Here is a 16,309-nt window from a genome sequence, read left to right as displayed (position 1 = left end):
CCCCCAAACACAGCATGTGAGACCCACAGAAACACAGTGAGCCCCCAGTGTGGCTCTGTGCTGCAGGGGCACCCCAGCACCCACGGTGGTGGTCGGGCACACTCACCGTGCAGGCCGTGCTCTCGCTGTCTGACAGCCGCTGGTGCAGGTCAAACCACAGGGTCTGGGAAAAGGGCAACAAGCAGCAGAGGGGGTGGCAGATTGCCTGAGGCTGCATGTCCCTCCCTGCTTGGTGGGTTTCTGTCCCCACCATTTGCAATGACTGTGCAAATACCAATGACTGTGAGAAGTGCCCCCTTCTCCACAGGGAATGGGCTCCAAGAGCCGCTTGCACCTCCAGTCAGGACCCTTCACAAAAGTTCCGTCTGCTACCACTGCAGCCAACATCCCCAACACCAAATCCTCATCCCTGCCTCGGAACAGCTGGGGCAAGGTCCCTGAACTGTCCCTGGGATGGCAGGACAGCCCCACACAGGGAAACGCTGGCCCTTACCTTGTCCTCCAGCTTGCCAATCAGCTTGGCCAGCCTGTTGATCTGCCCCTCCAGCCCCTCTGCCTTGGTGTCAGGGGAACCTGCACAGAGCCAGGAGACACTGATGGAGTGAGGGGCACCTGCAGGCATGCCCCGAGAGCCCTGTGCTGCTGCTGGGACTTGAGTGCTCCAAGCCACCCCAGGCAGGCAGCACTTACCAGCTTGGAAGTGCTTTCCTTGCTCCCTGGGGACCATCCAGGTGCTGGGAGAGTAGCTGGGCACAGGCTTGTCATACCAGGTGTCACTCGGGCCATGACCATCCTTGCTGGAGTAGTGTCTGCAACCAGAGAGCACACAGAGTGTCAGGACAGCAGAGCTGGCACTCACAGAGTGGCATGAGCCAGCCTGGGGAGCCAGCACTGGAGCTTCCTTTCTGGCAGCTCTGCCCATGATGCCAGACCCCTTGGAGGGGGTCAGAAAAAGGAATGTCAGTGGGCTGCTCCCAGCAGCCATCACTTTTCTTTCCTGCTTATGGAACAGCATAGCCCTCCCAGCACCACCAGCAGCCTTCAGGGCCTTTTTCTGTCCTAGACAGACACCTGCAACATGGGGCATTCAGGCCCCTGTGCCCAGCCACCTGCACCTTACTGGGGATGGTTTTGCAGTCCAATGGCTTTCATAGCTTTCAGGAAAAGTTGCTGCCAGCCAGACTGCCCATGAGCAGAGGCTGTGTATCCCACTAACAGACTGCAGCTGCAGTTCTCCTGGGGAATGGAAACATCCACTGTAGCATTTCTTCCAGCATGCTTTCTTTGTCTGGGTCTACAAAGCGCATGTGGCCTGGAGGTTACTCAAAGATCCAAACAACTGTCCTGGAACACTTCCACAGATGGAGTATCCATAATCACAATCCAGCACCAGTGGTGGTCCTCCCAAGACCTCGTTTATTTGCCAGCCAGAGAGAATGAGACATCTGCTCTCCTCACAAGGGCTTTCAGCTGCCATCCATGTGAGTGAGATGGGAATGGGTTTGGGGAAGAACGACCCTCTACTTTCTTCTCCACCAACAGGAAGCCTGTGTCACAGAGGGAGAGGCTGAGCAGCTCAAAGGATTTCCAGTGTTTCCTTGTTTCCTTCCTTGTGCCAGCTGACTGCTGACCAAGATGCCTGGGAGCCCTGGCTCCTCTTGGCATCTTTTGCTAGTCAAGCAGCTCCCAGCTGGAGACAACATGCTGAGGGCCCTGGAGCCAATGGGCACCACACCAGCCAGCCTCTCCCTCCCCTCCTGTCCCTCCCCTGGCACCTGGCTCCTCCTAAGCACAATTGCTGGGCTCTCTTTCCCCAGCTACCTTGTAAATCAGCCAGTGTAGGCTCCACCATATACACAGGGACACAGTGTGCAGGTCCCAAACAACATCTCCAAGATAAGGAAGCAGGAACAACAATAAAGGGTGCAGTAACATCCCTTTGCTACAGGCTGTGCAATTAAATCACTGCTGGTCCTGGATTATCCCCTGTCAATAGACAGGAAATTAGGCAAAAACAGAGAGAGATTTATTTTAATCAGAATTTAATGAGGTGTCTCCATCTTGGACCTCTGCCTTTGAACTTTGTTCTACAGCCCTTTATTTTCGTGCTTTTTAGGCCATCTCTTTGTCTTCATGCGGATGCAGAAGATAATTTTTTTGTGGGATTTGTTTTTCTTTTTAGCTATTATCTTCATGAGAAAACAACTACAATACTTCCCATTATGATCTGGGCCCACACATCAGCAAATAAAAGCCAGCAAAGTCTTTCATGGGCTCTAATTGCTCTGCCTGATGTTGGGTTTGTTTCCTCTTCATTGTTTTGCAGGAGCTCCTACTTCTTTTTGTACAAGGTTTGCCACAAAAAGAGAAGAAAGGGATGTGAGATGATGAAACCCACAGCATTCCTGCTGGAAAAGCTGGTGAAATGGTGGCAGAGCTGCCCAGGTCTTGCTGTGTTCCACAGTCTGTCTTAGGCGGGAGCTGGGATTTTCACTCTCCACGTGCCCCTCTGCCTGCCTATGGCTTTGGGAAGCCAAAACATTCCCATGCAAGCATTCCAAGGCCTCCTGGTTTGAAGGAACAGCAGGAGAAGGGTTGGTCTGACAGGTTTCCGTGGCAACCTGTCCTGGTTAGAGCTGGTGACGGTGGCACTCTGGGGAGCTGTGTGACACTGACACTGAGGGTGCTATGCTGAGCTTCTGCCTCTGCTGCTAGCAACTCCTTATAGCCTAGCCCTGGCAGCACTCAGGAAATCTTGAGACGGTCTCCTGTGTGCTGCCCAAGCTCAGTGGCGTGTGCTGGGCTGCTGGCATGGGGACAGCCCCTCATGAGACCGGGGAACAGCACTGCCTGTCCTCAGTGCACAAGTGCCTTTTCCCTCTGGATGGTTACACCTGCTGAGTGCTCTGGCAGGAGAGGCAGCATCCCTGGCATGGGAATCTGCCCCTGAGGGCTGTCCCCACCTCAGCTCAGGCAGGTGCCCGTGTTTTGCCCTGCGTGGGAGCGGTGGTTTGCTCAGAGCTGCAGCCCCGTGCACCCAGCGCTGCCCAGCCCGGTGCCAGGAGCTGCCCCTGGTTTGCATCCCCACACACAGTTCTCTTGTTAAGGGTGACCCTGGGGACTGCAGGACAGCAAGGGAGAGGGCTGCACAGAGTGGTGGAGAAAAGCCCCTGCAGTTCAGGAAGCCGGGAAGGGAGGCATAGGCCCAGCTCCCCTTTGCCGCTGCATAATGTCTGCTGTGTTTCCCTCACCCCAGAAAAGCATCCTCCTCCTCCCCTTCCACCCTCCTGCAGCAGAGGAGGGCAGGAGTGCAGCAGACCTGGTGGGGTTGGTTTGCTCGTCGATGGCATCCACAGCACTCTCCACAGAGCTCAGCAGTGACTGGGTCTGGTTTGCCGTCTCCTTCAGCAGGAAGCGCGTCACGAACTGGTCCACGTTGCTGCCGCTCTCGTACACCTGCAGAGGCACACGGGGAGCACGGTGAGCACCAGGGCAGCACCTGCAGCTCCACCAGGGTCCTCAGCCAGGGCAGCACCTGCAGCACCACCAGGATCCCCAGCCAGTGCAGCACGTGGCCAGCAGCCCTCCCTGGTCCCCTCCCACATCCCCATGATGTAAAGAGATGTTACCCAAAGCCCGTAGTTGCTCTGTTTAGCATGATCTTAAATTACTTTACTGTTCCCTTGCAGCCAGTGTGTGCAGGTATGAAAAGTGTGTCCTGTGCTTTGGAGATCCCTGCTCAGAGAGTTCAGCCCATTATACAGTGCCCTAATCCACAACAGTATGACCAACCCAGCACTCAAGTTAAAGGGGTTTGAGATGATTCACAGGGCTCAGTGTGCTGTTTGACTGACAGAAGCTCCCAGGTAATACAAACTTTTTCAAGACAAAGAACATCTAAAAATATTTTAATAGAATAACTGATCAGCACGAAGGACCCAGGGCATCTTTCCCAGCACAGCCTTGCTGAGCCCTGCCCATGGCACAGCCCTGCTCCTGCACCTCCTGACAGTCACCAACAGAGGTGGGACACTGGCACTGTCCAACATTGACCCAACCAATCCAGCACTGGTTCAACACCACTCCCAGTTCAACACCACCCAAGCAGACCAAGGCCAGCTCAGTGGCCACTGACCTCACCAGCACTCAGCACCAGAGCTGAAAACATTTGCAGTGAAAAAAAGGCTCCCTGAAACCCAGGCTCAACAGCACCACTTTTTCCCAGACTCTTTCCCACCCATCAGTGCCTGCTGGGACAGCACACTGTCCAGGCAAAACCCTGCTGGGCAGTCAGTCCCTGTGTGCTCACATCTCCCAGCATGGGACTCCTCTGAGAGGAATTACTGAATTTTTGGAGCCATGAGACAGGGAGGGATGCTCCTGGCTCCCTGCATTCCATCAGCAATGACCACACTCATGGGACTGGAGTGGTCCCAGCATGGCTGGTTATCTGAGCATGCAGCAGCACAGCATGAGCACCCCAAGCTCCCCAAAGCAAATTATTCCTGTTTTATGGTGAAACTATTAACAAGGGTTATTTCCATGGCAACTGGAGCAGCTCTGCGAGAACCCAGAGGGCCTTTATCCCCGCCTTTATCTCCTGTATTAAATCATAAAAGAAGAATGAACTGATGGAATAAACCCTTTGGGGAAACTGATCACAGAGCTGATTCCTCAGCCTGGTTTGGTATGGAAGCATTAGTTTCTTGATGGCTTCTTGAGCATCCAATTAGCAGCAGTTAATGACTTCTGCCTGACACAACAAAACCTTCTCACAGACACCGTGTTTCTGGGGGAAATGCACCACACGGTGATCCTCAGGAGAGGGTGGTGCACAACGAGGTGATGGTGATGCTGAAGCTGTGAGAGGATGTGCAGTTAAATGGTGGATTTTTTATTACCTACCCACAGCCTATAATCTTGGTTCAGATTTAGGAAAAATCAAACAGGTGATTCCCACATTCATTTAAATCAGTTGAACTCCCTACATACAGATTGGATAGATGGATGGTTGGGTACAAAGCTATTCCAGCCAGTGCAGAGAAAACTGGGGTGTTTGTGAAGATCGGATGCTTTTTGACAGGCCAGTAAGCCAAATAGATATAAAATCAAAATAACAGGAATTTTTTTTTCTCCCGCTTAACTAACTGGCCATTTGCCAGTCCAGCTGTGAGATTTGCTATCAGGATCTGAATCAGAAATGCACATGCTTAGAGGTTTTTTCAGCAATCCCTCAGGTCCTCCTCTAGCACATGCCTTCTTCAGGGCTGCAAAAACAAGCCATTAAAAAGACCAGTTATAAAGGGATCCTTCCCATTGTCTTACTAAAACATTTGTCAGACTATCCTAGTGAGATTTAATGATATTTAGTCTTATTAATTCCACCCTGAAGAGTTATTTCCTCCTTGCTTAGCTTGAGAAGTTAAAATATTTATGGAGATCATGTAGTAATTGCTGCTCAATGAAGCTGCTTTGTGCCAGAAACTCTTGCACGTCTCCAAGGCCGCTCTTTCCCATCCATCATTTCCAGACAAGCTCTTTGCTGAACTGTCTGGCCTTGACCTCTGCTGCAGCAAACAGGGGGGCATGAGTGTTTGCAATGAGCAGCAAGTGTGAAAACAGCATTGAAAGGATGGCCTTGAGATTTCTGTGTTGATGGCTCTCAGGAGAGCCTCAGAAATCTCATGATCTGACAAAGACGGAAACGAAACAGAGACATTCAAAACTGAGAGAGGAGTGGGGAAAGGACAGCGTGTATTATTGAGGAAATAATGGGGTTGGGTCTCTGGTCAGCTGGCTGAGGTCCAAACCCCAAATCCACCCTCCTCCTCCACATCTCCACATCCTCCTCCACAGGCTTTTCATGTGTCTGTAAGGCACCTTCCCACACACACTGGCAGCCAACATAGGGGCACAGTCTGCTTAAAGCCCCACCACAGCTCTTCCAGCTTTTGATTTCCACAGGAACCCACCCAAAATCCCCCAAATTCTGGCACAGATTAATGAAAACACCCCTGGGATGTGTTACTTGTGCAAAGCATAACTGGGATTTTGACGCTGTTCAGTGCTTGGATTTGCTAACCAGTGCCAAGTTTCACCAGACACTGCAAATGGATGCTTAGAAATGGGCTCTCATGGCCATGTCCTTGTGGGGAGCAAAGATTGGGGAATGAGAGTGAGTTTTAATGTTGTTTAGCATTCAAAGCTTCTTTGCTGGTATTTTAAAAGGTCACTATTCAGCTCATTAAGACTACAGGATGTAAAATATAGATTATTTTGCACCACCCACGAACTTGGAGACCCACTGTGACCTCCCCACATCTTCCCTTTGCCTCACAGGGTTAAAACCTGACCAACAAGGCTTCCCAGGGCTGGCTTCCAGCAAGATTGGCCAAATTGGCTGGCAATTACCACGCCTGGGGACACTGGTGACTTCTCCAACTGTTAATAACCACAGTCCAAGCACACCCACAGAGCGATGCTGCTGAAATGAGAAGGCTTTTCAGTTGGAAACCAAAGGCAACTCTGTTTCACCCACACTTTTCCTCCAGTTAAAAAAGCAAAACCCGACAACAAACCTATTGCCATGCCATATAACACCCATCAAGCCTCACCTCAGGATGATGGGGAGGTTATCTTCCACCCACCCAGCCCTTTAAACACCAGGCATGTGTTGCACTGTAATCTCTGAGTGGCTGATTGAAATTCGTTGCTCATAATTGCCTGTTTGCTTCCAAGAGATATTTTCTTATAATTAAAATAACACTCAGACCTGCCTCTTTCTCCTCTCCCTCCCCCCGACTTTTAAATCCCTTCCAAAGCAGAGACCCAAAACTGATTGCCTGGCACATAATCAGTAGGAGAAACCTGAAGAGAACAGGCATTTAAATAGTTGATAAATGAAAGCATTACCATATGAAAGACCCTCAGCCTTCCCGAAACAGCTCTAAAAAACCAAATGAGACACCTGTTCAGATTTAAAAAATGACAACAGCATCATATGGATTGGAAAAGTTTTTGGCTATAAAATCCTCCTCCTGCAAATCTCAATGTTGGACTCTTATCTCATGCTTACCTTGTCTGGTCCTGAAGGTTTCCTGGCATTGACAATTCCCAAGCAGGAATTTATCAAAGGACTTCTCTATTCTCACTATCAGAGAACCTCCCTGCTGCCCTGGAATCCATCATTTCTGGTGCAGCCACAGGGGTGTGAAGCGTAGGTTTGTCTGCAGGTTTGTTTGTGTGAGTCTGCTGGCCCACACACAGGCTCTGCTGCACTTCCCCAGGCTCACCTGTGGATCCAGAGGCTTCTGGCCCCTTTGCACCCTCACCCAGCAGGCTTGGAACAGGCTTGGAAGTGTGGCCTCCTACTGCTCAGCATCCTCCCTAGAAATCAGCCTTTTGCTTCACACATGCTCCTAATTAGCTGTATTTAGTACCCACAAGGCAACAATTTGATCAATATTTTATTTCAGTTTTCCAAGGAAAGTGCAGATTTTGTTTTCCAAACAGGACCTACTCAAAGGACCCTGCAGATGTAGCTCAAGGCTGCTCAAGGCTCAGCCTGGCTGTGCCACATGCTCATGCTTTGACTTGCTTCCTCCCTTCAAAGCTGCTCTCAAACTCTTTGGCAAGACAACAGCACTGACACCTTCACCATACAATTTACCTAAATCCCAGGAGCAACAGACCTAAAATGAGAGGGAAGAGGAGGAAAACCATGTCCTACAGGAGGGCCATGAGAGCTGGAGCCAGGACAGCACGAGCAAGACCTTCAGAGAAGATGCTCTTCCTTTTCAGTGAGAATAGAGGGACATGATCTTTGCAGCAACAGACAAGCAGAAGAGCAGTGAAAGAGGATCTTAATCTAAAAATAAGTTCCAAGAGAGACCTAAAGATTCATCTCCCTGCCAGTCCCTGCTCCCCACAGTCTGGCAGCCCAGGTGGATCCCCTGCACAGCCCTGCTGAGCTGGCAGGAGAATCACTCCGGATGGCATCGCATGGAGAAGCAGCTTTCTGGTCTGGAGTCTGAACAGAAAAGTTGGGAAAAATTCAGTTCTTTCAGAACTGAAGCAACACATTTTGTTTTAATTTGTGGTGCAATATTATCTTAAATCAGCTTCAGAGAAGAGTTGCAGAAATATTTCTGAGAAGCTAAATGAGCACCTCCTTTTCTTTCATATTGTTCTTCAACTATCCAACTATATATCTACTATGGAAAGTTCCATAACTTTTCTGGAGATCATAATCTGTTTTTTGCTATAGAAATTGACACAGATATTGCTCAGAAATGTATCATTCAAAACACATGGAGAGTTGACTCATCCTTTACCATTTCACTGACCTATCACCATGCTTTTCTTTTTTCAGCCACAGCCATGCACCATGATTACATCTTTAACTGCATCTTAGGAGTGTTTCAGACCTGGCTGTGCTGCACTGCAGTGGCACCCCATGGCCTTCAAACCCAGACCAGAAGTCTTCAGGTTCATTTAACCACCTTGAGGCAAGGCCAGAAAAGGTCTGTGAGGAGCCTTGAGCAGCTCAGGTTTTCTGGTCTGGGCACAACCCAGAACTGCCAGCACTGTACTGCTGTTCCACCTGCCATGGGTCCATCCCCTGGCACAGCACTGCCCTGCCCCAGGAACCTGACATCCTCAGTGTGAGCAGCAGGTCCATTCAGCAGGGCAGGAGAAAACCTGCTCAAGTTAAATGAAAGGCTGAGATAAAGGGTTAGCTGGAGGATGGGAGGAAAATGTTCTTTTTGAGGATTATTTCTAGTGACTATTTTATCTCAAGGTGTCATCATTCAAAAAAGAGCAATATCGCTTTTGGCAAGCATAAGTGTGGCAGGTAAGAATGCAAATAAGAGCACTTTATATTGCTGATCTGGGCTGTGCTGTAAAACAAAAAATATCATCCCCCATTTTTAGCATCCAAGACTGCTGGCAGATGGTTCTTGCTCTGGGGCTGTAACTGAGCTGTTCAAACAAGTGCAGTTTGCAGTTTGCTGCTGGGGGCTGAAAACTGGGGGAGACCCATGGTCAGCCTGCCACCAGCAGCAGGGAGAGGACATCTGCTGCAGCACCTCCACAAGCCCCAGGAGCCCAGCATCTCCTGTTCACTGCAATTGCATCTCAAAAGGCAGAGACAAGAAGGGTGGATTGCTGCAGGAACAATTTAACTCACAAATAGCATGCAAACCTATTCACCTGCATGTAGATACCTCTGGGCTCCCTACTGCTACTGGAGCAACAGCAGCTGGTCTTGAAGGTCAGTGCACTCAGTTTTTTATGATTTACATATTCTCACATCTAAATAATGAATTTTAAGGGGGAAATGCATTTGCAGCTGCTTTGGGTACAGTGACACATATGGTGCTTGGCACTCTGACAGGAGAAGGCTCTCAGGGGGTGTGTGTTGTGTCACCACCTGGTCATATTTCCTCTCCAGGTCCATTAAATGAGAGAACTGAGAGACTGTCAGTGAGCAAGCAAGGAGTAAAACACTGTCTTTCACATCTCTATGCTCTCTCTCCAGGACCAAAGTGATGCTGAACACCAAGCAGCAGCTGGTCCAGGGCCACCCCCAGATTCTCAGGGCTGCTCCATAAACCCTTCCTGCTGTACCCTACTCTTCCTTGCAGCCAGTCTCATTCTGGCACGTGCATGGGCAGTTGCAATTTCAGCTGCAATTTTGGGTAATTTTGCTTTCCAAGCACTCTCCTTCCATCTGGGACAGAGCAAGCACCAAGGTCAGTCACCAGTGCTTCTTGGACCTGTCTGCTGCCCAGCAGGAGCATCCCAGGATGAAATGATTTGACTTTAAATCTGAGCTGCTTCATCCTTGAAAATGTTCATCACTCAGCATTTTTTTGGATTCTTTGCAGCTTGCTTATAAAGTTTGCCTCCCCACTTAAGGTCAGCCTTGCTGATGCTTCCATGGTCAGCCCTGCAAAATGCTTATCTGGCAGAAACTGGAAGCAGGAGCAATCCCAGTGCAGCTGGCAGTGGAAGCTGGACCTGACAGGAACAAGGATAATTGGTCATTCTGTGAATTCTGTGAACTCTGTGAATTGAGCATTTCAGGCTCAAAAACCCACACTGTTTTCTTACCAAGCTAAGTCACATTTCCTGGGGTGTCTGGGTGAGGGTGAGCCATGCCCAGGCACTTGCACTGTCACCCCCAGAGCTGACAGGGGTGGTGGAAGCATTGGGTGGGCCCTGTCCCCTAAGGCAGGGGACTCAGTGACCCAGGGGCAGGGACAGCACCACCCTGGCTGTGCTCTCCCAGCTCCCACCACACCCCTCACACCGCCTGACCCTGGCACAATCCACCTCCTTTCCCGTCATGTTGGCTCTGGTCTTTGCTGACTGCACTACACAACAGTACAAGAGAGTTATATAGGAACATCTCCTGCTGTCAGCTTTATTTAGAACCCCAAAGTTCATTTCCTTTCTCTCCAATTTAGCTTTGCATTTCCAATTGTCACCGGCAGTGATTTCAATGCAGCACGGGCATCACTGTATTGGAAAATAATTACAATGACAGATTTTGTTTTGCTGTGTGAGACCTTCCACTACTGAATCTAATTACTGCTGATACTTTATGGGCTCCTCCAGCACGGGATAATTGCTGCTTTCTCTTTTTATAAAGCAAGAAATAATCAGTTGTCTTTTAAGGTGAGAAATATAAACAGCAATTAAATACCATGGTTCTCCATGACCTCTTGTCATCTGGCACCTCTCAAAAAAACAACATAGAAAAAGGTGAGGCTTCATTTATTGCTTGCCCCAAATACATTGTTTGAAAAGGAGGGAATAGGAATGCTCCTGAATTACCAATAGTTTTCTCCAGCTTAGGAAATGTGTATTTTATTATGGAGAAGCAGGAGCAGCTCACAAGCAAAGCAGTTTGCTCATAACTCACAATGTTCAGCATCATCACCCAGCCCTTTGCAGATCTGGCCACAAGAAAAAGGGTAGGGACAGCAAAGGCTTGAGCATGAGGGAGCATAAAACCAGACCTAACTCTACCAAAAACCTGCTGCTTTGGTCACCTTTCACCTCTTCCAGTGTTTCTAAAAATATCCACTAAATCTTTTAAACATCCTGCTACACCATCAGCATGGGACCCTTGGTTACAGCATCACATGGGGAGAAGATGGAGCAGAAGGAAACTACCCCATCCCTGAAAGTGCCCAGGGCCAGGCTGGATGGGGCTTTGTGCTCCACTGGTCTAGTGGAAGGTGTCCCTGCCCATGGCAGAGTGGTGGAACTTGATGAGTTTTAAATTCCCTCCAAAACAAATGTATCCTGTTTGAACACTGCAGACAGGTTTCTCTACCACCCACAACAGCTTCCTTTCTGTTGTTTTTTTTTTCCCTCCTTCTTTACATGAACAAAGTGCCTGCCTTTGAATAATTCATTGATGAGGTTTGTACCACTTTGTTCACAAAATCACAGTGGGGAACAGTGTTTTTCATTAAATACTTCTTTGCCAGCTCCTCTCTGTGATGGAGTCTTGCTCTGCTTGCTCTCTTGCCAAAAATCTGCCAGGCAGTGAAGAGCAGCACACCTCAGGGGCTGATGAAATGAGGGGATGGGAGGATGCTGAGGCAGCACTCCCTCACCTGGCTTGGGAAACTCTGCATTTGAGGTGAGGTGTTGTGATCCTTCGGTGTCACAGCAGGAAGGTGCCTCCAGTGCTCCAGATCTCCCTGCTCCTCTCCCCAAAATGATGGAGGTGACCAGCTCAGGTTTAGGTAAATAACCTTGACCTGCTGCAATTAAGGCAGGTGAATCCTGCCACAATTTGCTGAATTGAGGAGGGAGAAAGGTGTTCTTCTTATGAATAACCATCCTGCTTCTGCTGCAGAAGTCTCATCCAAGGTAATACCCAAATGCTTAGATGCCTGATTTATAAGCAGGGAATAGACCATCTTCCTCTTGCAAAGCATTAGGAAGAGTTAGTCATGTATATTGACATCACACTGGAAAAGCAGTGGTGGAAGGCATCACGAACAGCAAGCTGGAATGAATTACTAAGATCTCTACTAGCACGTTAACATTTATTTAAAATACATAGTTGGCAAACCTGATGGTCATGAAAATTGCTAATAATTTATAATATAAATTAGACATGAACAGACACAGAAACTGAATCATAAAAAATTTGTGTTGTCCTGATTTTTTTAACTCTTTCATAATGTTGATAAAAAATCACTAACACTTCAGACAGATCAGTGCTTGGCCAAAGACTTTTGCCTTTAATTTATAATGGCAGGACATCAACATGTTAAATATGTGCCTTCACTTTCCATGCTGCCTTCCTCATAAAAATGAAAATGGATGAATTTTGATCAAGCAAGGAAATCAAGTTCTTTATTCAGCAGCAAGAGGGGAGACAAATTTGCCATTTCCCATTCCAAAAACTTCTTATCATTGCCACTTCTTTAATGTGGAGTAATTTGAGTTTCTCTTTTAACTTCAAAGATAGATGGAAGGGAGATTTCCATGTGGATTGCTTGCATGAGGGCTCTAGTTGGACTGGGAAGTACTTCCAACTGCTTGGGAAAAGCTACACCTTCCTCCTTGGCTTGGCCCTCAGTGTACTACCTTGCTGCTCAACAGTGAAGAGGAAAACTGCTTTTTATCCTTTGTGGCACAAAGCAACAATGCAAATGTGGTTGAAGGTGGAAGTGGGAGAAGGGATTGATTATCCTGAGGCAATAAATATCACTGATACAGCCCAGTTGCACTACTAAGTGGTGTGGAAGGACAGGAAAATAATTTCAAAGGAACTAAAACTCTATAAACACTTCTCTCAGCCTGGTAAGACAACAAATGAGTGGTGCACCTCTCAGCAGGGATGTTTATGTGGTATATCTGCTCAGACTTCATAGGCATTAATAAATGAACTTCAATATACTTCTTGATCAATGTCACTGTCTATAACAGTCCAGCATCACTATCACATGATGGATTTTTTTTGCACATATAAACCAGGTCATTATGTCTTGGTTGTAGTGCTTGCATGATTCCTCTGCAGTCCTTCAAACACACAGCCCTCTAGTTTCTAATACAGCAGCTTCACACATGGCAACTGTGTCTGCAAAGCAGGTTGCCCTCCAAGGGGGAAGCTGGATCTCAAGGCAGCTCTATAATATGAAGTTTCCAAAAGCCCTCTCAGTGATGCTAACAACAACTCATGCATTCCAAATCCCACCTGAGAGACCCAGAGGCTGTGTTGTCTGCAGAGCAGTGCTGAAGAGGATGAGGACCTTTCAGATCTCTGTGCTTTGTTAATGCAACTTTTGCACCACTCACTCTGAGTGAGAAATGTGAGGTGCAGGAAGGAGCACTCACCCGTTTGGTGTAGTCCATGGCCTTCAGGATGGAGAGGTTCAGCATCTCCAGGGAGGCCAAAACATCCTCATAGTCTCCCATATGGTCAGCAAAATAGTCTGGGAAAACCAAGAGAAGCACGATGGGAACATGTTAATGTAACTTGAGCCAACTTGGCACAGCAAGATCTATTATTGGTGGTAACATAAACCTGAGAGGATGGCTCTAGGGGTATTTTTATACTCTATATCTATCCTCAGCCAAAGTCAGACTTTGTCCTTCAGGGATGGGAAGTGGTGTGATTCCCATGGAGTTTGGGACCACTGCAAGAAGGAGATGTAAGACCCAGTAGCTCTCATTGAAAATAACTCATCAGGTTCTTTATTCTATGCCTACTTCTGCATTTGACTTTTTATGGTCTCTCTCCCTCCTACTGCTAGCACGGAGGAAGGGGTCTCAAAAGAAATCCTTTCCATTCCCTTAACATTCTTTGCCACTCAAAGCATCCAAATACCTTCCAATTCACCCCAGTTTATATGAGCTGAGATTGGCCTTACATCTTTCCCTACATTCCTATCACATTTACACCTCAGCCCACAATCACAAGGTTTAGGTTGAACAAGCTTTTGAGAGTAAAATTTGCCTTGAAAGGAAGAGAGCTGCAAGCTGGGCCCAAAATCACATGTTCTCCACAGAAGGAGCCACACATCCTCTGTGCCATCCTTGTCCTTTCCCTTTTCTGGTGACTGACACAGAGTACAGCAAAAAGCTGCTCCTTAAAAGCCACCAGTGCTGCTCCTCAGCCTAGGACAGGGAGCTTCACACTGAGGTGACATCTCTGTGAAGTGCAGCAAGACATAAACTTCAGGAAACAATCCCACTAATTAGGTTTTCTTGGCTTAATTAGAAGTGCCTATAGCTATTTACAGCCTGAGAACATTTCCAAAGGGAAGAAGATTTTGGCAGAACCGGAATGTCACAGCATGACTGACAGCAGCTGTTCCACGATAAGAACAGCTTACTCTCATTGCACCGTGCTTGTTTGGTTTTTCCTTCCTACTTGGAAAAGAAAAATTGAGCAGATCTGACAGGTAAAGGCTTTTTCTAAGTCCTGAAATAAAAAGCTGGGCCCATCCATTTCAGGAGGAATGCGTTGTGGGCACAGCACAGCCCTTGAGATGACCAAGGAGCACATGAGAGGAGAGCAGAGCTGACTTTAACAAAGTATTCAGCTCTGCTGCTTTAGCATTATTTATTCATGTGAAGCTGCAGGGCTCAAGAAATAACTTTTAAGACACTCTCAACATTTTATAACACACAGGCCATTTCAAGAGAGACACAACAGCTCCCATTTAGACAAACTGAGGGTTTATGTTTAATACTTAGAGGAGAAGCAAGCAAATAAATCACAGGCAAGGGCAGGTATTCAGCAGATAACAGATCTAGGCAGGAGCTTGTGCTGATCAATCCTTTCTCTGTCTTCCCCTGGCTTTCCCAGGAGGTGATGGGTTTATCTCCTTTCTCTCCTGGCAGCTTCACCCCTGGGAGAGGCAGCGAGATGGGATCACACTGGGTGACAGCCATGCAATTTCCTGATTTTATCAAAGTGATGGAGAAAGCTGTGAGGGGTAAAGCAATGCCACTGTTACCCCAGAGCTGTGGGGGTTTGATTTCTTGGGTCAGCTGGCAGGGAGACCTAGTGCAGTAGGAATGGAGGGATGGGAACAAGCCCTTCATATCCCCAGCAAACCAAAAGGATTTTATGGAAGTCTTTGTTTTTTGCCTACCAAAGCAAGGACAAGCGGGAATAACCAGTGGAAAGGGGAAATGTTGCTGCTTTTGCTGCCAGCTTGGATGCTCAAAATGGTGTGGGCAGGGCTTGAGTACACCAGGAGGAGAGAAACTCTGGACAATGTCCTGGTGCAGGCACACCCATGGGCAGAGAAGTCTTTAAGGTTTTAGGAATAAGGAGTGACTGCCTGGTGCTGGCACAGGCACCCAGTAATCCCATCTCTGTCTGCACAACCCACTCCCAGCCAGACTTCCAAAGGCTGGAATTAGCTGCAAAGTGATGAAGGTAAAGGGTGAAGACCTGAGGTGGCTTCATATGTTCTTCTGCATCCTGGCACAGGAGGGGAGGAGAAGAGATGGATGATAGAGATAGATGTGGCCTCTCAGCAAGACCACACACCTCTCTGTCCATCTCCCAAAAAGCTGGTGTGCAGGAAACACTTCCCAATATCAAGCATCCATAGAAAAATACACCTGAGTGAGCAGTTTGAGTCACCTCCTAATGAAGCAAAGCCCTTCAGAAATCCCATCTGGAAACATTCCCTCTCTGGTCAAGGTGTGGGACAAAATATTATCACAGATTTTCTGTTCAGCTTTTAATTTTGGGAAGCTGTGGGAGGTACAGCAGAGGTAGTGCACCCTGAGGCAGCCTGCTCGGAAACAGGAAGGCTGGCCTGGGGAGAAACATGTTACAGGTCTTGCAGAGGGAGATGGGTATATTGAACTCCAGAGCAAAGCTGGAAGCCACAACACCTCCAGAAATTAAACTGCAGCTTGTTATTGAACAGGGTCCATGTGCTTTTCTTAGCTCTGACCCCATTTGTGTTGCACGAAAATTAAAAAAGTTCTGTCAATTTTCCTGTGGAGTAGGGAGCAGAGTAGCAGCAGGGCTGAAATCCCCAGCCCCACAGCACTGCAATCTCTGCTGGGTTTCATGCAACCTTTGAAGAACCTCATGCACACAATGATTGCTGCTGCCCAAAAGGAGGGACTGCACTCACCACACAGCTCCTTGGTGTCCACATTGCTGCAAGAGGGGGACAGCAAGGCAGGGAGGAAGCAGGAAAAAAGAAAGAGAAAGAAAGAAAGAAAGACAAATTTAATGACAAGGACAGATGAAGGCTGCAGCTAGAATTCCCACAGGCTTAACTCCAGATGCCCCCCTGCAACA

At 48.1% G+C, this 16,309-nt stretch overlaps 1 protein-coding gene across 4 annotated transcripts in view; it reads right to left on the bottom strand.

Moving 5' to 3' along the window:
• Positions 1–16,309, bottom strand: part of NECAB2 (N-terminal EF-hand calcium binding protein 2) — a 68,721-nt gene that overhangs the window by 1,927 nt on the left and 50,485 nt on the right. For 3 of the 4 annotated variants that reach the window (XM_050979020.1, XM_030227683.2, XM_030227684.2), the window contains 5 exons: positions 13,369–13,466; positions 3,320–3,456; positions 691–809; positions 494–573; positions 107–163 (listed from right to left, as the gene is read on the bottom strand). In XM_050979020.1, the coding sequence (XP_050834977.1) occupies positions 107–163; positions 494–573; positions 691–809; positions 3,320–3,456; positions 13,369–13,466 (491 nt within the window). Of the gene's footprint in view, positions 1–106; positions 164–493; positions 574–690; positions 810–3,319; positions 3,457–13,368; positions 13,467–16,139; positions 16,166–16,309 lie in introns of all 4 variants that reach the window. The other variant, XM_030227682.2, reaches the window with a different exon arrangement.

Source organism: Serinus canaria, chromosome 11, assembly GCF_022539315.1.
Source record: "Serinus canaria isolate serCan28SL12 chromosome 11, serCan2020, whole genome shotgun sequence".
NCBI lineage: Eukaryota > Metazoa > Chordata > Aves > Passeriformes > Fringillidae > Serinus > Serinus canaria.
The sequence above is the reverse complement of the archived record's forward strand: the minus strand, read 5'-3'. Positions and strand labels throughout refer to the sequence as shown.